Source organism: Carassius gibelio, chromosome A3 (assembly GCF_023724105.1).
Source record: "Carassius gibelio isolate Cgi1373 ecotype wild population from Czech Republic chromosome A3, carGib1.2-hapl.c, whole genome shotgun sequence".
Lineage (NCBI taxonomy): Eukaryota > Metazoa > Chordata > Actinopteri > Cypriniformes > Cyprinidae > Carassius > Carassius gibelio.
In genome coordinates, this window is record NC_068373.1 from 16,770,109 (window position 1) to 16,795,925 (window position 25,817).

The 25,817-nt window shown below is 41.1% G+C and overlaps 2 protein-coding genes across 4 annotated transcripts in view; both read right to left on the reverse strand.

Annotated features, from left to right (window-relative positions):
• Positions 1 to 989: 989 nt before the first annotated feature.
• Positions 990 to 6,450, reverse strand: LOC127949385 (ADP-ribosylation factor-like protein 6-interacting protein 1). The gene is made up of 6 exons (XM_052546515.1): positions 6,286 to 6,450; positions 5,286 to 5,419; positions 3,614 to 3,733; positions 3,040 to 3,157; positions 2,312 to 2,396; positions 990 to 1,825 (listed from the first exon to the last, which is right to left on the reverse strand). Exons 1-6 carry the CDS (start codon positions 6,319 to 6,321, stop codon positions 1,707 to 1,709), a joined length of 612 nt encoding a protein of 203 aa, XP_052402475.1. The 5' UTR covers positions 6,322 to 6,450; the 3' UTR covers positions 990 to 1,706.
• Positions 6,451 to 7,223: 773 nt separating this feature from the next.
• The window catches only part of LOC127949367 (serine/threonine-protein kinase SMG1), a 39,518-nt gene continuing 20,924 nt past the window's right edge, over positions 7,224 to 25,817 (reverse strand). For all 3 annotated transcript variants that reach the window (XM_052546494.1, XM_052546485.1, XM_052546503.1), the window contains exons 34-62: positions 24,747 to 24,968; positions 24,478 to 24,658; positions 24,213 to 24,374; positions 21,505 to 21,725; positions 21,255 to 21,409; positions 20,929 to 21,151; positions 20,583 to 20,829; positions 20,110 to 20,339; positions 18,799 to 19,047; positions 18,560 to 18,698; positions 18,378 to 18,487; positions 18,083 to 18,301; positions 17,132 to 17,325; positions 16,864 to 17,036; positions 16,482 to 16,761; positions 15,936 to 16,208; positions 15,574 to 15,808; positions 15,260 to 15,486; positions 14,999 to 15,155; positions 14,403 to 14,592; positions 13,785 to 14,257; positions 13,533 to 13,670; positions 13,116 to 13,448; positions 12,753 to 12,980; positions 12,400 to 12,611; positions 12,194 to 12,294; positions 11,925 to 12,101; positions 8,624 to 8,730; positions 7,224 to 8,532 (exon numbers count right to left, since the gene is read on the reverse strand). In XM_052546494.1, coding sequence (XP_052402454.1) covers positions 8,455 to 8,532; positions 8,624 to 8,730; positions 11,925 to 12,101; positions 12,194 to 12,294; positions 12,400 to 12,611; positions 12,753 to 12,980; positions 13,116 to 13,448; positions 13,533 to 13,670; positions 13,785 to 14,257; positions 14,403 to 14,592; positions 14,999 to 15,155; positions 15,260 to 15,486; positions 15,574 to 15,808; positions 15,936 to 16,208; positions 16,482 to 16,761; positions 16,864 to 17,036; positions 17,132 to 17,325; positions 18,083 to 18,301; positions 18,378 to 18,487; positions 18,560 to 18,698; positions 18,799 to 19,047; positions 20,110 to 20,339; positions 20,583 to 20,829; positions 20,929 to 21,151; positions 21,255 to 21,409; positions 21,505 to 21,725; positions 24,213 to 24,374; positions 24,478 to 24,658; positions 24,747 to 24,968 — 5,934 coding nt within the window. In that variant the 3' untranslated portion in view covers positions 7,224 to 8,454. The remainder of the gene's footprint in view (positions 8,533 to 8,623; positions 8,731 to 11,924; positions 12,102 to 12,193; positions 12,295 to 12,399; positions 12,612 to 12,752; positions 12,981 to 13,115; positions 13,449 to 13,532; positions 13,671 to 13,784; positions 14,258 to 14,402; positions 14,593 to 14,998; positions 15,156 to 15,259; positions 15,487 to 15,573; positions 15,809 to 15,935; positions 16,209 to 16,481; positions 16,762 to 16,863; positions 17,037 to 17,131; positions 17,326 to 18,082; positions 18,302 to 18,377; positions 18,488 to 18,559; positions 18,699 to 18,798; positions 19,048 to 20,109; positions 20,340 to 20,582; positions 20,830 to 20,928; positions 21,152 to 21,254; positions 21,410 to 21,504; positions 21,726 to 24,212; positions 24,375 to 24,477; positions 24,659 to 24,746; positions 24,969 to 25,817) is intronic.

A 25,817-nucleotide genomic window follows, 5' to 3' on the forward strand; every position in this document is an offset into this window, starting at 1 on the left:
CAGCTGCCGATGCCACCGGAAGTGGCGCTGTGACCTGCCGCTGCCAGAGAGAGCGCCAGCAGCACCTGCAGCTCTCTGTAATCACGTCCATGCCGCGGTACTGTGATGTCATGCTCCCATCGGTCTTTCATATCGCAAAAGCATTACTACTTATAAAGCCAAATGAGAGCATAAACTAAATTTTGATGACAGGAACTAATGTTTCAACAAAACTCAGTAACTCAACTCAGCTCAACTCAACTCAACTCAGGTTTTAAACAACTTCAGTATCTTTCTGCTCAAGAAAACAACAAAGTCCTGAGTTCACTTGAAAATATATCAAACAAAAATCAAACGAATCTGAGCAACCAGGAGGAAGAGTAGCCCTGGCGGGAAAAAAAAGTCTCTATTTTCTCCATAGATCCACCACTTCTTATATTTCTATTCCTTCCCATCATCATCCAATCAGCCCAGGCATCACCAGATTGAACACAGCTGATTGGAACACCTGTCTCTTTACGAGGCAGAGGCAGTTGATGTTTGTTTTACAGTATAAAAGTGACTCATAAATGACCATGCAAAGAGCCATTTAGCTATTTGGGCTACAGGAGAGGTGAAGGCTGCAGCTGGGCCTTGGCAGGACAGAAGAGCATTCTGTGGGCAGCTCGGCTCAGTGGCACAGTGACTCTTTTCAGCTGTGCATAATTATTTGGTATAATCTGTGTGTGTCTACACTTAAGTGCATTTTAATTATACAAAATAATTTTTTGGGCTGGTGTTAAAGTATTATACACTATTATAATATTTCACATTAGCTTTTATTTACACTTTATTTTGTGTGTATATATATATATATACACATCGGTTTAGCTTTATAGAAATTTTGTAACTTAAACAATTATTTGCCAAGAAAACATTTCTAATTTTCACTTTTCACATTTAATTTCAGCTTTATCACCATTTTTTTTCTTTTATAGTTTTAGTTGATAATAATGATTTGGGAAACAAAATAAGTTTTGAATCACTTTATTGTTGTGGCGAACACAAAATGACAGTTAAAAGAAGGAGGGGAGAAGACAAACTTAAGATAAGCCAGTAGAAACACAAAAAATTCAAGAAAGAGAGAAAATGAACATGTATATACAGCCCAGCAACAGGTGTTGGATTGGGAAGTGGCCAGAGCTAGAGGACAGTAATGATGTCCACACAGCACTAGTACAGCAGGACGGGTCCAAGCCCCTACACACAAACACTCCAGTTCTGGTTTTCCAGTGCAATTTTCAGAACAGTGCAGAAACGCATATTTCAAGACTTCTGATGATGTTTTCTGTGCATCTAACTGGTTAAAGTAAATGTTCCATAGTTTTTTTTCACCTATTTAAAAATGAATAAAGCGCTCTTTATATTTTGTATAACACAGTCTTAACACATTTGCTATGGTATGCAAATATACATGGATGCAAGACAGCTGAAGTGAACGCAACATTTCAGTGTTGGAAAAAAAAATTAAAATACTTCCGATGTGAAACAAATGTATAATTTGAAATGAAACCTAAAAACAAATCTCAAGAGATATCTGCATACATTTAAGCGGTTTACAAGATGTTACTTTTCACTATCAGCTTAGGCGTTACATTGGTCTCTTGAGATCTGACATAAGTAGGGGGAGATGACCATATTTAACTCTTAAATTATCAGAATTCCACTTTTAACTGGAGCCTATTCTGTTACTCATTCTTCTTCTCCTTCTGTTTGAGAAGTTTGTTGATCTCTCTCTTCACCATGCCAGCATATTTGGAGATGATGCCATGCTGGCTGAGGCCAGGCAAAAGCAGAAGGAAACTCACTGTGGACACAGAAAATGACAGTAAATGAGTGGAAGATCACTAATATAATAGCCCTGCTGACTGAATACTGAATGAAAAATGACTTGGTGCTTCAGAACATTTCACCTAATTGGTACAAACAGATTTAAGAAACCTTGCATGTAGGGAAGGTAAGTGGCAGCATATTTCTGGATTGAAACTGCGGTTTTCCATGATCTAAATACAATGACCTCTTTGTTGCACAGCCTAGTCACTGTTTGCATGAGCTAAGCTTTGATAAAGTACAGTGACTTTTCTAGTTTGCACACTGTGGCACGTCATAGATCTTAAAGCCTTTTTTCTGCTAGTTTGTGATAAAAAATATATATAATAATCGGAAGGCATTTGTGATCTATGAGGCAGAACACTAGCAGTTTATCGCTCTGATGTTATACAACAGGCTTTCAGCACAGGGGATTTCTCATGCAGTTTGCTTAGCTTTTAGCCCATATAAATAGAGTATATACCGATCAGGTAGGTGAGGAAGAGGTTATGCACTTCTTGTCCGATCCAGGCCACAGCCACAAGACTGCTGATGACGGAGAAGAAATACTGAGAGAGAAATAAATCAAATGTGTTACAAGGAGTACACAATTTTCTTCACAACTTACAACAATATACAAAAGTGCTATATAAACTATTTGGTGTGAACAACATCAGATCAATAAATTTATATTGTTCATGGTCTTGAAATGTCACTCTTAATGAAGGAGTCATTCTTTCAACCATTAAGAAAGCTGTCTGTGACTGTCCTTAAGAATGGATCATTAAACCACTGGCTCACCTGAGTTGTTAAAAATGTGAATTCATTAAGGGCAAGAAACAACAGAAGCTATGTTCAGAACTATTTTCATTTGCAAAATTAGGAAAACAAACAATATTGGAGTCCAAAATGTAAAAATATTATCTTCTTGTTCATTGAACTGAACATTCTAATAGTATGCATCATTTTGAACATCTGTTTAAAATGTTCTCTTAGGGGCACAGGTGCTCCTTAATTATGCATTAGAAGAGTTGTGAACTAAGGCTAGGCGCATGTTTGTTTGTTGTTTCTGCTGAGCAACAGTAAGAAGCCAACTTAGTGATGTGAAATGGTAGCCTGCTTTTGAGTGTGAAATGCTTATGAGTCACTGGTGAACTCTAAGACAAAAAAAACAAAGAAGGTGTTGTTCAACGAGTCATCAAATAAGCATACCATTTTTGGCTTTTCTTCCTTCAGGGCAAACAGACGTTTCCACCAGCCGAGCACGCGGCGTTGAGTCTTCACGAGGTTCCCACAGATCTCATGGAAGCGCTGCTGCTGTTCTGTGGTCCTGTGCAGGAACAAAACAGTGCTCAGAAAACACACGCTAAACAATGTCTTTAAGGGTAACACTCATACACAAAGAGGGAATCTGTTTCCATTTCTGCTTAGACACTGCAGTTTATTTCTGGGCATAAAACATGACCACATTGAAGACTTAAAGCCACAGGAAGCTGCCAGATACTAAAATAAACTCCAAGGCTCTGATCTCGACTGCATAGCAAGACCTCTCACTGCAGAGTGGAGTCCAGCACAGTGAAGATCTGAGGAATCAAACTAACTCTGTGTCTGACACTAGACACTCAGCAGCAACTGCAAGCTGTCACTCAAAGACACCAGAGACCCCAGCTCCTGAACTAGAGCAAGGAGAGATGCCTAGGGAGATGGACTGAAATGAAACCAGAGGAGGCAAGAACATACATGCAGTGCAAATACATGCAGTACATGCTGTTGTCCTTTCACTCACCATTTGTTAGAACCAAAAACACGGGGGGCAAGAGTGGGCACCAGGTAATCAGCCAGGCACAGGAACATGACCGTGCAGGACAGACCAGTGAGCACAGAGGGGTCCAAGTAGTAGATCAGCCTGCCAATGAAGAAAGTGGACATTAAACTCCTGCATTCACTTCATTTTTTGACGACGGTATGCAAATTATGTAACAAAAAACAAAAAAAGAAAAACACAGACGGATGCACGATTAGTTCATAGCACAGGATGTTTCTTTAAAAGACATCACTATTAAGAAATTGCCTTTTTTTAATCATTTTTCTAAAGCTGAAAAATCTTAGTCTTTATGTACTTCCGTGGACTGTTGATCTGTGTATTAGTACTGTATGTTTTAAAGTGACTCTTTGTGCAGGTTATATAGTTACATGAGTAATAAATAGTAAAAGTGAGAAGTACGAGTGAATCCTTAAATGAACTGTCTTTATGAACAAGTGGCTGAATATACTATATTGTTGGCAAAAACAGTCTGTGCAAAAAGTAATATGTTCAAATTCACTGTTTACATAAAACAGTAGGGAACAAGTACCAGGATGACTTGCTAATGCTGGCGAGATTCTAAAGTGTGCATCCAATGGATACTTCACCACTCCGTGAAGCCACATCCCATGAGGTGTCACATGACGAAGGTAAATCACTGGCATGTGCGACTAATGATGTCTAGTATTAGCCAATAGCTAATAAATTCTCAGATTTTACTCACCAATGTGCAAGTTAGAGACCAAGTATAAGTTTAGCACAGGTATATTTTCACTCGCAAAAAAGAGAGAGACAGAGAGAGAGAGAGAAATTTGACACACTACATATGAATGATGTTCATGTCTTTTTGTCTTCAGTCGCAAAAGAAATATTTTTTGGATTTTTTTTCCCATGTAATGGACTTCAATGGGTACCAATAGGCTGAAGGTCCAAACTGCTGTTTCAATGCAGCTTCAAATGCCTCTACACGGTCCCAGGACAAATAAAAAAAATTATACAGTTTAACCACAAATGCTCGTTTAGCACTAGCTTGACTTCACGCATTATGTAATCACATTGGATAGGTCATGTGTGTTTAGCTCTCCATCAGTGTACTCTGGTTCAAAAAGGTAGTGTATGGCAAAAACCTCAATCTAATTTTGTCCTCCAACTTCAAAATTGCCCGCCATCGTTGTTTTACTTTTTTTTGTAAAGGGCTTTGCTTTGTAAACGCTTGGTACTTCTGCATACGTCACGCGTGACCTTTCCAATGTGATTTCATAATGCAAGCTACTGAAAGACAGGCATTTGTGGTTAAAAAGTATACATACAGATCAAATTGTTTTGTTAGATAAGACCCATATTCCCCGTCTGGGATTGTGTAGAGCTCTTTGAAGCTGCTTTGAAACTGCAATTTGGACGTTCAACCCATTGGTCCCCAGTGAAGACATTGTACGGAGAAAAATCCTGTAATGTTTTCCTCAAAAATATTAATTTCTTTGCGACTGAAGAAAGAAAAACATGAAAATATTGGACGACATGGGGTGAGTAAATTATCAGTATTTTTTATTCTGGAAAATAACTAATTCTTTAACCTTATCTTATATACTGAAGTGAAAGATTAGGCCTGCAGTTAAGAAGCAGCTCTAATGCATATTATGAACCGCAGACTCACATGAACACCATTGTGGTGGCACCCACTAATACTGCTGGGTACCATGGCTTCTCCCAGCGCAGGACCTTATCTCCAGCCAGGATCACCTCTCCCCATCCTTGCAGCTGCTCTTCCAGCTGACTCGTCTCTTGAGCCTAGATACAAGCTTTTAGTCAGTAACAGTGTCAAAACAATGAGTTCTTACGACAGATGACATGGCTTTATCGTAAACTGTTGTACAATGGGAGTGTCAGGAAAGTCATGGGATGGGCAATCCAGCTGGAACGTCAGGAATGTTGAAATACACACCAAGAATTATTAGCTTATCAGAGATTTATTTGAGTTGTTAATATATAAAATGTATAAGAGGAGAACATAAATGGTTTTAAAGACGGCGACTGTGCAATCCTGTGTTCAGACCAGCAGGCCAAGTTTAAAGGGTCGACCAGGAAATTCCTTTATCTGGGATATCTCGTAGAAATATAGGTAATTAAAAGTTAAAAGTGTATTTTAAAGCTAAAGCATTAACGTCAGCCAGAGTTGTTGGTGGCTTTACAACTAACGTTAATCTCACAAAAAAATAGACCATGATGTAAAGCCTTTCGCCTGACTAGCTTATCTCCAACATCGGTCATGCAATGTACAATTATTTACCAAAAGCAAATACTTATTACAAACTTCAATATATTAAATATTAACGAACAAACCCTTTTTCCATAAAACCATTTAGTAAGAAGCTAGATACGTTTTAGAGAGTAATCCGGTTCGTTAGCACTGAATTAGCTTGCTAACATCTTATCACGCAGTTAATATCGTGTCGTGTTTACCTTCTATTCGATACATTCACACGACCGTCATTTAAAAACAAGAGACAGATTAAGCCTTATGGTGCCCTGTAAAGTGTTTTTTTTTAATCGGGTTAAGACTGTGACAACAGCAGAAGTCTATTGCTAAAAAAAAAAAGAAAAAAAAAGAAACACAATAAGATATACAGTTCGACAGCAGGCGAACATCCACTTACCAACAGATTTGCACTTTTATTATCACCTTCAGCCATGGTTTATTTTGGTTTATTTCAGAATCGGTGTTGCTCGGACAGCACGATTATAAGCACGCGCCTCCCCCCTGTACTGCCGCAGTATGTCAGCGACCGTTATTTTCAGGATGTTTTTACCCAAAACTCGGAACACAAGGACTCATGGGAAATGCAGTTCACTATTGAAATAAAATGGAAAAATGTTCACAATATGGTACAGGGCCTAAAACGATAAAGAAACTTAAGATCAGTGAAAGGTGCATAAACCTTTATTGGTGAAATGCTTAATAGGGTTGAAAAAGTGCAAATTAAACTTAACATGGTTGAATGGCTAAGCATACAAATACATTAACTAAAAACACTGAGAATAATAGAATAAGATATTTCTTCAAACTTTGCTAAAGGCATCAAGATTTGTAATGGTGTACAATCACATGAAAACAAACGGCGAAGACTAAAGGCAGCCACAACATGGGATGACGCTAAATGTTATTTTTGGTAAATTAAATGTAGATTGAACCATATTAATTAACCTTATTAACATAAACTTTAGTTTTCACAACAATTCAATTTTTCAATATACTACTACAATAATGTTTTAGTTTACTATGGCTGAGTTATCGTGAGTAAAAACAACCTACTTTTACTAATACCATAATTGGAAGCAAAATGTGTCATGCTCAAAAAAACAAACAAATAGGCTTTCAATATCAGGTTACCATTAACCCTAGGTTAAGCAACAAAACGGTTAACCACACTTGTAATCGTGAAAGGGGGTCACAGCACTGCTTTAGAGAAGGTAGACAAACCTAAAGAGTGTCTAAACAATTTCACATTAAATTCATTTCCACTATGAAAATTCCAAAAGTGTAAAAATCAGACATGAACAAATAGAGCACACACTTTAATGAAGACCACAGAAGTTTAATTAGACTTTTATTTGACCAACAAAGTGAAGTAAAACCATTAAGACAACAATATTGTAACCATCACCACATCACTATTCCTCTACTTATTTCTCCCACTAAAAATGTAAAACTAGGTCAAGATCAGTAAAACGCAAGCTTTAATGGGGACATGCATCAGCGATGATACACTTCCACAGGCAAGTCAAAAAAAAAGAAAAAAAGAAAAGAAAAGAGCAATCTAGACTAAATCCATAGCAAAGAAGGAGAGGGAGAAAGAATCTACAATACACAAACAAGATCCGAGATGCATACCATAAAAAAAAAAAAAAAAAAAAAAAAAAAAAAAAAAAAAAAAACAGCATTTAGAAACCGACCATATTGAGCCTGGGTCATACTCAACGATCAAATCAAAGAGACCTCAGACTGAGCACTTACCAACTCCAAGCACATCATTCATTGTGCCGAACATTCAGAAAGACGACAGTGAATGTTTCCAAAGCTACTTTGCGATTTGCCTTTTAATTGTGAAACCTGTGCAGTTCAATGGTTGAAAATGTAAAACTTATTTTTTTTTCAGCGTTTTCTATATATACTTGAGGGGGAAAGGTCTTTTTTTGTGCTTAAGAACAAACTCTAAGGTCTTCCAAAGGCCTTCTGGCTTCGAATGGAGTCCTTTTAGCCTTCAGGTCACACAGCCCTCCACACCCGCTCCAGCAGGAGACAACTCAGCCACAAGTCATGCCCGACCCCAAGCCATTCAAAAACAGAGGCCAGAGGACCCCTCTAAGACCAGATCACCTTTCCCCTCCACTCTCGCACAAATGCAATCTAGAAACTCGCTAATTACCGCAGACCTTTGCTCTAAGAGTGGATAAACTGTCTCCTGCAAATTTGTCCCGTGGCAAATCCTATTAGTTTTGATAGTTGACAAGTTTATTTGTTGTTGATACAGGGGTTGGTTGGGGGGGTTTGTTCAAGCCGCATGTGCCTTGTCCCCCCCCACCCCGCCTCCCCATCTTGGTGAGCTTCCCACACATCTCAGGGAGACAGATGCAGACCCATTTCATTTTGTTAGCTGGACCGCCTGGTGTAGCTGTGCTACGGGGATCTGGTGTGGGCCCAAGGGAGGCTCTCTACACCCCCACCCCTTTCCTGCATGGTGCTCTGTGGCTCCATTGCCCCAGACCCAGTGGATTTTGCTGGATTTCTACCCTCGCTGGACCAAAGTGATCTACAAGGATCCATTTCACACCCATGCTGTCCATCCCTCGTACAACTGTGCAAGGTTGTCCAAGTTTGTTGCCTCTTTGATGACATAATCCACCTTAAAGAGAGCAAGATGACAAATACGCGTCATTAAGAAATGCACACAACAGTAACAGAAAGGCTGTATTTGGTAAAGGAGGAATGCTAACCTGCTCAGTGACACTCATTCTCCTGTTAGGATCCAGATCTCTCCCTTCTAGTTTGGCCTTCACCCTCTTCCACACGCTCACAGCATAGGAATTCCTCTCTTGTACGGCTGAACAAAAAACAGCATATCAGTCAGTGTACTGTTTGAGTAAATGAATTACTCCGGGATATTGGTTTGTTTTAACTCGGAGGAAGTGTCAGCCACATTAAACAAGTTAACAGCTTAAGTCATTTGTGGATTAATGCGTATTGGAGACGCAAAAAGTTTAAAACGGTTCAGTTCGATTTGGTGAACTGGTTCAAAAAGATCCGGTTACATCAAATGATTAGTTCACGAAACTGATATCATTACACTGCACTACAACTCTCTCTCTCACAACAGACCCGGAAGAGAAGACAATGCTGAATAAAGTCGTAGTTTTTGCTATTTTTGGACCAAAATGTATTTTCGATGCTTCAAACAATTCTAACTGACCCTCTGATGTCACACGGACTACTTTGATGATGTTTTTCTTACCTTTCTGGACATGGACAGTATACCGTACACACAGCTTCAATGGAGGGACTGAGAGCTCTCGGACTAAATCTAAAATATCTTAAAATGTGTCCCAGAGATGAACGGAGGTCTTACGGGTTTGGAACGACATGAGGGTGAGTTATTAATGACATAATTTTCATTTTTGGGGGAACTAACCCTTTAAGATGTCTGATCAGTGAAATGCTTCGAGTTAAGCATGTAAATGGCCATGAACAGAGATGATGGATGCAAACAAGAAAAAAACTGTAGCATGCAGAGCAACTTACTGTTCATGACACACAAAATATTAGTGGCTGACCGATATATGGCCAAGGCTAATATATTGGCCGATATTTGACATTTTAAAAAAAATTTTAACGTTTTTCTACTCGGCCGATGTGAGGCGGGACTTTTATTTTGTGTCGGAATTCCAACCATGGATTGGCATGTTATCTCAAAAACAGGCTCAGCCATCACACTGAATCCGGTAAAATGGTTATATGTATATGTTTCAATATAATTACGCACACTATACCAGGGGTCGCTCTAAACCCTAGTTTGAGCCCCCTATGTGTCACCTAAAGGCTGATTATACTGATTTATACATGTTGCTGGTGTACCACCTGGAGTATCACGACAAAAGAAGGAAAAAGTAGCTCGTCAGAGAAGCTTTATAGCTGTGACAGGGCCAAATACATATCAATCCAATAAATCATTTAAAGCTAAAAATGGAGACAACAACTGAACAGGAGAAGATGGCATTCATTCCATCTCCACAAGGACTTGTACCTGGGCAGATCAACATTGACAACTACTGATGTATAATGCTATGTAGTATAAGACACTTGTTATTTGTTTATTTTATATAAAAAGGTATAAAAGTATATTAAAGTGCACATAAACACAAAAGTCAAGTACATACGGAGGGAGGGGTTCTAGCAGACCAATCACAGCGCTTGCGGTCCCTGTAAAAAAGTACCGTATTTTCCGGACTATAAGTCACACTTTTTTTCAAAGTTTGGCTGGTCCTGCGACTTATAGTCAGGTGCGACTTATTTATCAAAATTAATTTGACATGAACCGAGAGAAATGAACTAACAGAAAACATTACCATCTACAGCCGCGAGAGTACTCCTGTAGTCTACACTAAGTGCCCTCTGGCGGCTGTAGACGGTAATGTTTTCTCTTGGTTCTTGGGTCTAAAATGTGACTTATAGTCCAGTGCGACTTATATGTTTTTTTCCTCGTCGTGACGTATTTTTGGACTGATACTTATACTCAGGTGCGACTTATAGTCTGAAAAATATGGTACTGCTGTAAGATTTTTGGAGAGGTACACGTCAAGCTACGGCGTAAGGGAGTGCGTCTCTATGCGTAAGCTACGCCGTAGGTCCGACGCATAAATATAAATCAACCTTTAGCCCTCCAAAACTATCTTAAATCAGGCCAGTGCTGCTTCCTCATGAAAATGTTTCATTCTTACGTGTTTTAAGTCTTCTCAGTTTAAATACTAAAGTAATTTTGAGCCATTTAAGCCCAAGACATCTCAATGTAGTAAACACGCACTGTATAGAGCATTTCTATGGGAACCATGCACAGTTTTTGCTGTGGCACTGAAATTTTAGCCTGGTAATACCAAACTCTGCTACTTTGCTTTGCTTCGTAGACAGAGTCTGGAAGGGCATAATTGACAAGCGTTTACTTTCTCGTGAGGGGGGGGGGGGTGCACTTGTCTGAAGTTTAAAATCATTGGTGTACACGCAAGCCAAACACATAACGTTTTGTGATGCGTGTTATGCGTCAACTCAGCCGCCTCGAACTTCCACTGTAAACACAGGAATGCTGCGAAAATAAAGCCATAGAGTGCAATCTAATCTGATCCTCTGATCCTCAATGAGAGCCATCAAGGGGGACACAATCACAATTACTGCCTTGCCGGACTTTGGCCTCCCCAGTTTCTCAATGACGATCAGTAACAGTTGGTAAAACTTTTCCCAAAACCTGTCGGGAGTAGGGCCACATTACCTCCATTCAAAAGGTGAAACAAACACTCTTCTTGTTCGGGCTTCGGTTGGCAAATACCAGGAATATTCTCTACAACAGAGCGAATAGCATTCACTCTATTTCCCTAGCCTAAACTACATCTTCAGTTCGGCGCTTACGCTTAACTTAGCGTCTACGTCATGGCTCTCAGCCCACCCTCTGTTCATTGATTGGATGGCTGGTTTGGAGCCGGAGGAAATCTGGGAGATAGTTTACTATCAAAGTCAGGCTAGTAAAATTTAATTGGTATCTAAAATGTGTGTTATATAAGCTTATTTATTAAAATTAAATATAACTTGGGTCAAAACAATGATAACAGCAACTATATATTTTTTGTGGTGGGGCCATGAAAATATTGGCAGGGCAAGTAAAAATGTAAAAAAAATTCCTTAGTGTTGAGTCCAATGGCTGCTGAAAATTTAGCTTTGGCACAAGTAATGATTTAAATGTAAAATTAATAAGTTTTTACTGTAATTTATTAAAATAAATTCAGCCTTGGTGAGCTTTTGTATTATTTTTTAAAACCAAATTACCAATCTCAAACTTTTGAATGGTAGTGTATGTATCATTTTAATAATGATTAACTATAATGTTAAAACAAGTTAAATCTTGCTGAACACACGAGTAGTGTTAACGTGATGAAGTGCCTTTTCACACTCACCTGTTTAAACGTGTCAAACATGCATGTGTACAATTCCTACATTTTGACTGATTTATGAGAGGGCATCTGCATCACAACTGACCTCTCCCAGTTTTGGGATCCCGCACAGCTCTTTTGGGGCTTGGGGCCAGTCCTTTACTGTTGACCATCAGAGTGCAGGGGGGAGTGTCCACCGGGGTCCCAAAGTTCCGAGGAAGAGCTTTGCGGGCATTCTGAGACATGCTGTCAGGCTGGGTCTTCACTCCAGTGCAGCGAACTGCTATAGTGTGTTGTGTGTGAGAGAGAGAGAGAGATCAAACTCAAATCACCTACAGAATAAAAAAAGAACCGAAAGCAAGGTCTTAAACTTACCAGCAGCAAAGCTGGTCTGGACTGTGGAAGTAGGACTTGCACAGTCACTTCCTCTCTCAGTGACAAGAGGAGAGGCAAAGCTCACCAAGCCATTGTAGATGCTAGAAAAAAAATAAAAAAAATAAATAAATAATCAACCAAAAAAAAAAAAAAAAAAAAACTTGAAGATATAAAATGTGTGTTATTAATCCAGCACAAATGCTCACCTCTGGCTCTGAACCTTAAGCTCCTTCAGGGTGGCAGGGATCTCCTGCAGCAGCTCAACCTGCTCCTGGCTGCGTGGTTGACCTGTAGCTTGCACTACAGTGAAAAGCACTATCTGCACATTATCCTGCCATGCCTTGTATTCTGACAGGAACTGACGCACGCTGCCCTCATAAGTCACTTCCTCTCCCTCTGCAAGGGCATTTTCCTCATCCTGTCAAATTGAAAAGCAACTGACATTAGTGTGTACACAAAAGAAAGATATTCTAAAACATTTAAAACCACTTTTAGTCCGCACTTAGAAGTGGCCGTTAAACTAAACGTATCAGCCATTTTGCATCAGAGTATTAAATACCTTTGCCATGGCACGCAGGAGGTGCTTAACATCAGCAAGTTGGCGGTTGTGATTGGACAGGATGCCTTTAATGGAGTCGACTAGCAGCTGAAGGGTTTCGGTCACTCTCTCCAGCTGCTGCTCTCTTTCCTCCTGTATGGCTCTCTGACTGGACATCTCCTGGGTGAGGTGATTCTGTGCGTACACAAGCCACTCAGGCCCACCAATGGACAGATCCATGGCAGGACTCTGCAAAGACACAATCCAATGCTTTTCAATTTAAAACAGAACACAACAACACAACTTCCTGAGAGAGGAAGTGATTTATGGTGAAATGCTGAATGACTGTGTATATAGATAAAAATAAATAAAATAAAGACTCACCAGTCTATGCAGCAGCTGCAGTTCCAGAGAGGAAACGGAGGTGCTGAACTGGGCAGCATAGGAGCAGGTGGCCTGGCATCGTTTCACAAGTTCAAAAAGTGCGGCATCCATGTTCAAGGCTTCTGGAGTGCGGGTACGCAGACCTTCAAAGTTGAGAATGGTGCTGCAGAGAAAGGTAACCTGGTTGGCACGCTGACTCTCCTTCATAACCATGGCACGGCGTTCTGCTATAGTGGCCTCAAAGTCCTGCAGCACTGGGGCGAGTGCAGGGTTTGCACCACCGGCCCACTTCAGCCTCTGCTCAATGCTGCCCTCTAGACCTGCCAACTTCTCCTGCAACACAAACCCAACAAGGTTTAGATTATAAGGTTTCTATTTCACTTTGATATGTTCTCAAAAACGTGCAATGGCTTTAACCTGAACGCTGCCAATAGAAGCCTCATCCTGACTGAGTTTGTAGAGCTTCTTCTTCAAGTTGCCGAGGATGATGGAACGAGGCGGGGGAATGACGGTCATGGGCTGCGTCCTTGCACCAAGAATGTCCTCATGCTGCCACTAATAATGGAGATCAGAAAGTAAAGGTCATATTTACTTCTGCTTTGTAAAATTTCACGGGTGAATTTCAGTCATTCAACTGGAATCGATGCAATCTGGAGTACCAGTTCTCACCTGGAACATGGCAATGTGAAGCTGAGTCCTCTGCAGGCTGACCTTACAAGCTTCAATGCTGACTTCTAGACGTCGTACCAGGTCCAGTTTTTTCCAAGCTGTGTCATAGGAGCTGGCCAGCACTGTGGCCCTATTGAGCAGCAGCTGGGATATGCGTCCTGCCTGCACTCCTTGCTCTATTGCTTTCTTGCACAGGTCATCCAGAGAAACTTTCCCCTCAGCACCAAAGTCCTTGGCCTCCACCTGGGCTATGAGATCCATGCCAAGGGCACTAAGAGCACTGCAGATGGCTAGGCCCAGAGCCTGGGTGGGAAGCCCCATTAGCATCTGCCTCACAAAGTCTGCTGTGAAGGCTTTGATGGGCCGCATCATCTGGTCCTCGCTCACTACAGTGGAGCCTCGGTACATGGGTTTTACTTTGGGTACTGGGCCATTAGAGGGTGGAGGCTCCTCAGTGGGTGTAGAACATGTTCCTATTAAAAAGAAGAAATGAGAAGGATGTCTGATAAAAAGCCTGATTCTGCACAAAGACATACTACAACAAATAGTCCACTTCATACTCCTTTCTTTATTAATGTGTCATTCCTAATACTGAGAAATTATCTATTAGATGTTTACCAGACAGTGTCTGTGAAAATGAGCCACACAAATGGAAGAAGTCACGGATGGTCTGGAGTCTCTTCAGGAAGAAAATCTCATCCAAGACCTGCCTGGTCTGCACATTATCAAAGAAATGGACCTGTGTAGCTCTGGACTCCCGAATCACATCCACCTTTCTCCACGCAGCAGGCACATCCATAGAGTTCAGCTAGACGGGAGAACAGAATTAAGTCACCACTCTAATATTAGTCAATCTCAGCTAGGAACAAAAACAAAAAAACAACCTCACTATCCCATGGTCATATGCTTTTTTTTCTAATCTCTCCACTTCAGTTTTTGTGGTCACAATCTATTGTTTTCTTATAATCCACTCAATATGAATACACAGTGACAGTAATACATTTCATTGATTTTCAATGTTTTTTAAGTTATTATCAAATGCACTAATCCATATGGATTAGTCCCTACACATCTGTATTCTTTTAAACATAGTTTAGGTTTACAGAACATCAACTGTACATCAGTCTCAGATGGTCAAATATTAGACAATATTACACTTCTACCCAAACAGGAATTACAATCTGCCATATATTTAACAAATCAGTATTTTTTACCTTGTCAATCAGAAGTCCAAAGGCAGTCTCCAGCTGTGCAAACATGCCATCAAAAGCTACCAACAACATCTGACCGGCACTCATCTTGGGCGTTTCCTGCACAGAGCTCTCCATGCTGCGTGGCTGGATCAGTTCTGAGTACTGGGCCCGTAAAACCCTGACACAACAAAACCAAGACACAAAGTTCAAGCCCCATCCAAAAACAATAACACAGCTTTATCACGGCTCTGCTCAGTAAATCTTTCTATTGACCATATTAACCTGGTGATATCCAGATAGTGGTCATCTGGATCCTCCTCCAAGCCCATGGCAGTGTTACGAAGGTGAGCGTGCAGAACCTCCCCCAGTCCCTGCAGTGAAACCCCATCTGCGCACTGATCGATAAGTGCGTCGAGCTCCGCTAGCATAGTCTCTAATGTATTTTCTCCCTTCAGCATGCAGCGCAGAGCCTCTGGGAAGATGATCTGACGGAAATTTGTGTTGAGCTCCTTCAAATATATATAAAATAAGGTTTGAGAGTGGAAAAACATCACTAAAAAAAAACACTGAATACTATTAAACACTAACAACATTACCTGAAGGCAGGTGTAGACGCCATTGGACAGGTAGACAACTTGTGAAGTCTCTGCAAGACTGAGGATATCAAGGTCATGTGACAGAAGTTGGCACTGCTGCAAAAGTTGCACAAGGCATGTGATGTTTCCACTCATGCTGCAGAGCTCTTCTAGGAACCAGGCACCATCACGAGACGTCAGCTCCACCAGCTGCTCTCCGGCACTGGCTGCAGCTCCCTCCATCACCAGGTTACGCCTGCAAAGCACAGAAACATTGAATTCTTTAATCCTTTAAGATCGTTGGAAAAAAAATGGGGTTTGGTTATGGAGGAAACGGAAATTATATTGGCAACAAATGATTTGTTTAAGCCAAAGATTCAGACCTGGTGAGAGCACACAGGGCAGAGACGATGATGCCGGCTAGACTGAAGGACCCGAGCTCTGCATCCTCGTGCAGGAAGACTTTGATACAGCGATCGATCTCCTGCAGCTGCTCCTCACAAACAGGCACACCGGCGCCCTCTGCCTTCAGACGCTCTACCTGCCGCATCAGCCGAGTGTTGGTTTCTGCTGCATGGTGCTGCAGCGCCATCTCGATGCTAGACAGGAACTGACATGTGGCAGGAGGGGGCTGGGGTGCAAACTGTATTTCATACCTGTCAAGAAAAGAGGATTTTTATGATATCGGATTAAAGGACAGGGAAAAGTAAAGGAAACCTCTGTTGTAACTAATTAAAAAAAACATTAGAATGAGCAAGAGACTCAAAAACATCTTGCAGACACCAAACTTTATAATGATAGATTTACAAAAAAATTTTTATTTGAAGTTGCATCTGTTTTTCGAAAAAGAAAAAAGAGAGCAGCCAAAAAGTATCAACCAAGTCTTTGACTGATAGTGAACTCGAGACACAAACAGTAGTTGCACTTACTGGTGATAGACAGTCTGGCAGTGATCGACGGTCATGTCACAAACCAGCTCCTCCATCCACTGTTTCCACGTGTGAACTCTGTGTCTGAGCAGCACCGCACGGGGATACAGCAAGGCCACGGTGGCATAGCTGTGCAGGTGCTCGAGACAGCCACGCAGCTGAGAGCGCCGCTGCTGTAACAGAGCGCTCACCTCCGCCTCCAGCGCCTCACACTGACTAATAAGATGTGCCTGGCCTGCATTCTGCAAGAAAGATGTTGCTGGCACATAGCTGGGTGGACCTGCAGGTTACAAGGGCCAAAGGAAGAAATTTGAAGTGTCTCCATTTGCTTATCACCAAACTTCAGTTAATATTCTGTAAAAATAATAATAATAATCTGCACCTAAATCAATAGGGATGCTGATCTCCTGGAGAAGGCTGGCAAGCTGGGTGGCCTCTAGACTGGAAAAGGCAGCTTGATACTGAGAGATGCACTGATCCAGATCTGACAACTTCCCCTGAATGGCATCCTGTACAGTCCTCTGCCTGGACTGCAACTGAGTGTGCTCAGAGTATCTGCAATGGAAGAATAGTTTATAATCTGTCCCATCCAGTCTACACTAATGATTAATGATCAAGCAATAACCGTGACCAGCTGAACATCTGCTGACCTGTGCTCCAGGGAGTGGATGGGATGATCTGCCCTGGTGTCGGCTCCCTCCAGGAACTCCATCTCCTCCAGCAGCTTGCCCTGTACTTTCTCCACCAGTGTGAGCCGTTCCTGCAGGTTTAGGTACTCATCCACCGCCTCCTCCACCTGCGGCAGCACACTAGTCATCTCATCACGGTTCTTGAACCAGTTCACCTGAGAAACAAGAACATTTGTTAAGCAAAGCAAGTAAGGTCAAATTTATTTGTGTAGCGCCTTTCACAGTACATAGTTAAAAAAAAAAAAGCTTTACAGACAAATCATTGTTAATGTGTATTATATCTTAACATGTTCATGCCTTATAATGGCATTTAGCACATTAGCGCTGGGCAATAATAATACGGTTTTCAAGTACCATAGAAGTTGAGATTTGCTACAATCCCTCCATGTGAGTATACAGCATATTTGTGGATAAAGTTGGACATACTTGTATATCCAAATTTATATAAAGATGGGTGATAAGAGTTAAATTTTGTAATGAAACGAATCAGGCAGTTGAGATTTGCCTTATGGTACAAATCACTTTACTTGAGTGCACTGTATACATGCAGACAAAGTGGGATATAATATAAAATCAACTTTATATAGAGAGCTCTATGATAACGGTTTACATTTTGTGATGATATAAACCAGTTTGCGTGTCATTTTTTAATGAAGTTTCCAAGCTTAAGAAACAACTAAAACTAATAAATTAGTAGTTTGGTTCCCCTAAAAATGTGACCGCAACATGGCTCAACCAGGGGCAACAGTTTGAGGAGGGACTAACGTTTCCCCGACCAACGTCATGAAGTGGGAGTGTTCAGGAAATTCATAATTACAGCAAATTCATGTGCTGAAATCAGCATTAAAAAAAAAATAATACAGACCCCTCACATTTCCGTTGCCAATGTGCATTTCTGTACACAATTCTCACCTTAATCTCAGCCACACGGGAGGAGAAGAGGCTGCGTGTGATGTCTCGCTCCATCTCTCTCTTGCTCTGCTTGTTCTCTGCTTGCTGACCACCTCCTCCATACACTGCCCCTGCAAAGCCCACCTCGCCACCTGCTGTCCAGTCCACCAGCGGGTCATACACAAATGCCTCCAAAAGAGTCAAGAGGGTCTCCCTTCCACGTCGCATTATCTGGATCACCTGAAAGGAAAGGGCACCATTCAAATGTGTACGCACGTTCTTAGCGAAACATTGAATGCATCGTCCCCATTCTCACCTGTTCACAGGACAGTCTAAAGATGCCCTCCACCCCTGTGACCCCCAAAGCGGTCTCAATGTTGTGTGTCATACGGAAAGGTACCTTCTCTGGTACTCTCAAGCTTTTTCCTGGAAGGACAATGAAGAATTTAAATGTCTATGTGGATGTTTGGCCTCATTATCAAGTGAATAAGCACTCACCCTTCTCAAAACAGACGTTGTAGTCAATGTGTACCACCTCCCCTGTTGTCATATCAATCAGCACGTTGTCAAGGTGACGATCCCCCAACCCAATTATGTATCCCACCATTGACATCACAGCAGTGGATCTGGCATAAGACTAAATGAGACACCCAAGATTGGTAAATTATAGTGGAATGCGTTTAGCCAAGCACAGTGCTGAACATGGTTAGGACATGGTGAACAGAGGTTCCTCTGACCTGAGTCACGCTCCACCATTCACTGGGGGAGGTACAGGAGCACCAGAGCTCCTTTGCCAAGAGATTAGGGGGAGTCGCCTCCATTAACTCTCGGAGAACGTCTTTCATGACACTCAACGGCCAGTCACGGCGCGACACATCCAAACTGAGCCCGACGGCCTTTAAGGCAGGACTGATCTTACTGTAGTAGAGCTCACTGGGACGTGGAACCATGGGAAGATTCTGAGGTTGCTGGAAGGACTCCTGAGCCTAAATTTAAGAGGAACAACAATATTTTGCCCTTTTTTTATGTATGTCTTTACATCTAACAAATGTTCACAATAAATAATCAAGTGCATTAACAAATGAGTTTTTATTAAATGAACGAGAAACCAGTCAATAGGGCTGTAGTGTAGGGCGATATGGTCATTTTCTTATCGTCAGCCCATGAGATCAATGATACGCGATATCATGCATGGGTGGAGCAAGAGTAATCGAAAAAATATACTTTAAAACATACTGATAAACTAACATTAAATATAAAAACACTATTTTAAACAGCTAGTTCATATATAGTCGGACACAACTGTCATATCGTGCATCCTGTGACAAATCTGCCGCATCTGCGCACGGAAGTTCTAAATGTTTGGCAACATCAGTCAACGGTGAAAATCAATAGTAGATTTAATTTAAAGTCTAGCAGTTTAACACTAATATTGGGCATAAACGAACACTAAATATAAAGTATTGAAAACAGGTAAGTTCATATATTTGGAGTAAAGTTGAACTGAGCTGACGCATCAGTCATACAGCGCTCCAGACCGCGCGCCTCATGATGAGACAAACTGCCGCAGAAACAAGAATGAGATGCATTCTAACATAACTACAGGCTCTAAACCTTATTTGCGCCGCACGCGTGTGTGTGTGAGATGTGGCGCTGAAGTGAAATAGCTTGGCAGATTGATAGCCGAATTATAATAGACCGCTCAATTAAAAAAAAAAAATGTTTTATATATATTATATATATATTATTCTAATTTAATACATTAATAGGAGAATGAGCCTAATATCGTCTTGAATATCGACAGAGACATCTGCTATTGTCGATATCTCTGACTATCATCGATACACAATACTATTGTCTATCGGCACAACCCTATAGGGCTGCACTATTTAAATCAAGTTAAATGAAAATGACAACTGGCAATTTTGTTCTTATACATTTTCTTTTTATAAAATAAAGAAAACTTTTTTTATGGTCTTAGTTGATCGCAATAATCCTGTAAAAAAAAACAAGTCACATAAAATATAATTATATTCACTTATATTCACCTTCTGGGCTTGGAGCACAGCTTCACGCTGCTGCCAGCGTTTGTAAAGGCCAAACAGTGGAGTGGCTCCATCCACCCACTGGATAAGGCCTGATCTGGTGCCTAGTGGTGTGACAGAATAATGACGGGCATGAAACCTTGGACTCTCCTGTTGATTCACTTTAGTGAACATGGTGTTGACAATAGACAAGAACTGCATGATCCTCTCATCCAAATGCAAGTCCTCCAATCCTAAAACAAAGAAAATGCTTATATGAGCAAATGACAAGTATTAAAGGGAAAATTCTGTCATTTAATTACCCTCTCATCTTCCAAACCATCATCATATAAAGTGATAGTGTCTCTTTATAAAACTCAACTGCTTAATTAATATGGATTATAATTATTACATTCCTTGTTTGGAATGACAAGAGAGTGAGTAAATGATGGAAATTAATTTTTTGCGATGCTTTTAGCCACTTTTAAATCTCATACCTTTGAATAGATATGGATAGTTTCTGCCATCAGAGCCTAGGAAGTAGAGCTTCTTAGGTTTGGTTTTAGTGGGCAGAATGGTGATAGTGTTGCCTACACTCTGGATGGTGACTGTATCTGTAGCAGACAGCTCTCCTGGCAGTGCCATCTCTGTGTTGGTCATGGCAGTCATGCGGGGGCTGATCTCATCTAGCCGCAGGAGGTAACTGGCCCGTTTCTGTGCCCTCTGCTGCAAGCTCAGCATGATCTGTGAAAGGACGAGGTAGAATTACACAAAGGTAAAGTGTTATGTACAGAATGCATAACAGCATTTCCTCAGAACACTTATGCAGACAGCGGTCTTTACCTGTTTGAAGGGCACCCAGCTGCTGGCAGGATTGGCTGGATTAAGAGGGCTCCTCAGTCTCTCTAGAGCATTGTGGATGGCCTCTCCGTAAGTCTCCTGAAACCACGCTTCGTGAGGAGTCTCTGCCGAAGCAGCCGTGATGCTGCGCACGTGATCCAGTGCAAAAACCACAGGCTTCATCAGAGCAGAATGCTTCTCTCTCATTATAGCCACTTTCTCATCCCTAAACCACAAGAGATCAGGAATTTAAATGATTTTCCAATGGACACGAGTCACTCATTAATGAAGTTCCTCCTTTTATATTGATTCCCTGGGTCATGACTTACTTGCGCAGAGTGTTGTTGTTCTGAACTCTTTTCACCTCGTCCTCCAGCTGTTGAATCTTGCGCAGAACATGCATGTGTTGCTGCTGCAAGACCCCCAGCCAGAGCTCGTCCCAGAGCAGAGTGACCCTCCTCAGCTCGCCCACCAACAACTGCACCTGCACACACAAGGATCAACAAAACAACTCTTACAACACAATGGCCTTAACCACACTCAGAGACACACAAAACAGTAAAGTCCTTTCTGTAATACCTGCAGCACCATGGTGGGGTTGGCGGAAGAGAGCCTGTCTACGATCTTGCTGTAGCAGTCCTGCATCATGGCTTGGTCCTCACTAGAATACATCACCATCTCTTCCCCGCGGCTGCTCTCTTGAGAAGTCGGCCCGCTGCCCGTCTCACTCTCACCTCCACAAAGAGCCTCTCCCTGCATGTTCCCAAGCAGGGATGGCAGGGAAGACGGCAGCTTGTTACCTGGCAGAGATGAAAACATTTTTTTCCCCCAAAGAGGTTAAACTTCTATTTATGATCACTAAAATGAGGACTGTTGGTTGTTTAAGGCACGTCTCCACCAAAGCATTTAATCTTAAAGCCAGAGCATTTTTTTAAATTTTCTTCAATAAAAAAAAAAAGTCTATTAAAAAAAAAAGTGTGAATAGACTGACCGTTAGGCCTGACACACTGGATGCGTGGCGTAAGCATCTCAGCAGTGTGGCGTGTCAGTTTTTAATTCGGCTCCCATGTTAACAGGTTAGAGCTTGCAGAGTGCCTGAAAACGCGTGCATGCTAGAAATAGAACTGACACCTATTTTTCACGCGACACGCAAGCATGTTGAAAGCGTTTCCAGGCAAAATAGAATAGGAAAATATGTTTATATGTCATTTTGTACACAAAGTATTAATGACATTTTGATGTTTGAAAGTCTATAGGTTGACACATTCAGATATAAATGTAATTTAAAAAATAAATAAATGATCAATTTTCAAATATTGCATCCGTCAAACAGTCTATTTTGCCGTCAATACTGTTGATGGTGTCCTTTATCAGTAGGCTTTATATTTATGCTCAAAATGAAGAGTAGATATTGTTGTCGTGAAGACAAGAGCCTGGTCATGTCACCTACAGCAGCAGCGCGCCAGTGCCACGTCACGATTCTGGTCTGTAAAGACACAGAAAATGCCACGCAGCAGCCCACGCAACTGACACGCAGCAGAAATGCACGCTCACACCAAGCAGCCAGTGTGTCATCGGCCTTACTCTATCTTTTTTTTTGTTTGCCAACAGAGGTGAGGACAAGTCATACATGGTCAAGTCCAAGCAAATCTCAAGTCTTAACCATCAAGTCTCGAGTCAAGTCTCAAGTCACAGTTCAGATAAATCAAGCAAGTCAAGGGTTCATGCTTAGCAAGTCGAGTCCTGATAAGTTTCAAGTCAAGTCACAGTACTAAAATAAATAGAGGTAAATTTTGTTCGATCTATATTATATTTAGTTTTGCACAGAAAAGATTCCCTTGTATACAATTATGTATCTTATTCATTATACATTTGCTATATATGAATCATACGCGTATCTGTGCTACATTAATATCTGAAAATACAATAAAATTGTGTTGTATACACAAAACGTTTTGAGAATAAGATGTATCGAGTCTAAGACTTAAGCTGTTAACTTTTTACGTGGCTGACACTCCCTCTGAGTCCAATGATGGGCAATCATCGCCGATGACGTCATTATGACGAGCGCAAAAGAACCGGTGAAGCGTTTTCTTCAATCGGTTTATTGAATCGAACTGTCCGAAAGAACAGTTTCCACACACAGTCCACACAAACACTTGAAAATGCGCACATTTAATACAGACATTATAGCCTACATGTAATATAGAGATGCCCACCAACATAAAAAAAAAATAAAATCAAGCTACGCCACTTTTATAGTCAAATTACCCAATACATCTATTTACGAGACGTATCAGTAATGATAATGGTCACATTTCTAATAAGAAAAAAACATATGCAACCAAGGCCAAATTATGACAAACATAAAAGATTAATTCATTAAAGTATATTAGTAATCGTTATAGATCTTAGTGAAACTGACAATAAAGAGATTACTTTCTTACCTTTCCTTGTGGCTCTTGAAATGTTGAATGAAATTTGACATTGTCGTGTCAGATATTCTTGCGTTGCATACTTTGCATCTGGCAAATCTTTTTTTATTGGCACGGCCCAGTTCAAAGTCTTTATAACCAAACGAGACTATTTGTGGAGCTCGACTACTGTCTGCCATGTTTGGTGCGGTTTGAATTGTGCAGCGTTAAAGGCACAGACGCTTATTAGTGGTGCTGACATCAATAATTATTATTTTTTTTACATTCATTTTATTGCTGATTGTTTATTATACGTTCAAGTCATTGTCGAGTCTTCCACTTCAAGTCAATTCTCATGTAACTTGTTCTCAAGTCAAAGTCAAGTCATTTTCATACTTTAAATCAAGCAAGTCGCAAGTCCTGAAAATTGTGACTCGAGTCAAGTCATGTGACTCGAGTCCCCCACCTCTGGTTGCCAAAGGTTGAAAAATTGTTTACAGAACAAGACTTTTTACACTGAATCAGACTAGTTGTCCATCCCGTAAAACAGTGAGAGCCATCCACTGACCAACCATCACTTGCAAAACAACTAAATAACAATTGAAATATTAGTATTGTTGTTTTCGAATACATGTAATATTTTCTCCATGTCTGTACCAGATGATGTTGGCGGACTACCACAAAATTAATACGAAAAACAATGCTTGGAAGAACATTTCAATCATCATGGGTCTACTAGGTAGGCAGCTACAAAGTGCTCAAGCATCCCCAGTTTACAGAAGATCGCCTGGCATTTTCAGCTGGTTAAAACACTTTAGTGGACACATGGCCTAAGGTTGACAGGATGTCCCTGAGTGGAATTATAGTCCATACCTGCTGCCTGAGCCTCTCCGCCAAGAGAGATAGATCCCACGATGGCAGGATACAGGATTAGGTGGGGCGAATCTTGGGCCACTCTACACAGCAGGCTGCAGATGCTCTGGCGAATGTAAGCCTCTGGGTGATTTAGTCTGGAGAATAACTGAGGGATGATGCCTAGAGAGAAAACAGACATATTTATATTACATGGACTGAGATAACTAACTACATGATGTAAAGAGGAAGGTGTTCATTACTGTATTGATGTTCAAGTTCTTACCCCTCCAGGGTGCAGTGGGTGTGGATGCCAGGCCGTGCTCCAGGCCCTCTCTCAACTCCCCAGCGTGCTTCACAAGCAGACGCAGCAGACGGAGGGTTGCCATGACAATGACATCATCGCTGCTCTGTTTGCTGCTCTGGTTGTTCAAGAGCAGCTTGGGGTCGTCTTCATCTATGGGCACCTGATGATCAAGACACCAAAACATTTGATCGATTTCTCTTTTAGAAATTTGCCCAGTCACTGTGTAAACAGAGGAGGAATCCTCCGACCTGCCCAGCGTTGAGTTTGAGGAAGGTGAAGTACGCTCTGCAGGACACCCGGTACAGGCTGAAGATTCGGTCAACCACTCTCCTCCACACCCCAATCAGCCCATCGGTCACCGTGTCCTCCACCTCAGACAGCCATGGACAGGCACTCAACAGCTGTCGGCCGATCACATCCACCATGTCGTCCTCGTCATCCTCTTCATTCTGCAAAGCCATGTCCTCATCCTGCAGGAAAACAATGACACATGAACACACAAAACAAGAACTTTTTGCATCCTTTTGTTTCAGATAAATGAACATAAGCAGAAAAATTAAGACAGAAAGCCACAGGTTTAATAAGGTAAAACAATTAAAAATTTATCCATCAAAAGTAGCAGTAAAAAAATTACTGTTCCAAAAGTTGTCAATTTTAAACTTCATTCATTAAAGAATCCTAAAAAAAATGCGTCAAGGTTTCCACAAAAATGTAAAAATTGCTTTCAACGATGATAAAATGTTTGAGTGCCAAATCATCATACTAGAATCATTTCTGAAGGTTCATGTGACATACAAGACTGGAGAAATTAATGAATAGTTACTTAGAAATGAACAAATACTTTAATATTAAAATAGAAAAAGTCATTTTTAAATCGTAATATTTCACAGTGTTATGGTTTTTACAGTATTTAAAGGGGGGGGGGGGTGAAATGCTATTTCATGCATACTGAGTTTTTTACACTGTTAAAGAGTTGGATTCCCATGCTAAACATGGACAAAGTTTCAAAAATTAAGTTGTACGTTTGAAGGAGTATTTCTGTTCCAAAAATACTCCTTCCGGTTTGTCACAAGTTTCGGAAAGTTTTTTTTTGAGTATGGCTCTGTGTGACGTTAGATGGAGCGGAATTTCCTTATATGGGTCCTGGGGCACTTCTCCCGGAAGAGCGCGCGCTCCCGTATAGCAGCGCACTGAGAGGCTGAGCACAGACAATCACTGATCAGAGCGAGAGCGTCGCGAAATGTCACAAAAGGAGGAGTGTTTTTGGTTGCCAGGGCAAGACAACCCTGCACAGATTACCAAAAGAGAAACAGCATTAA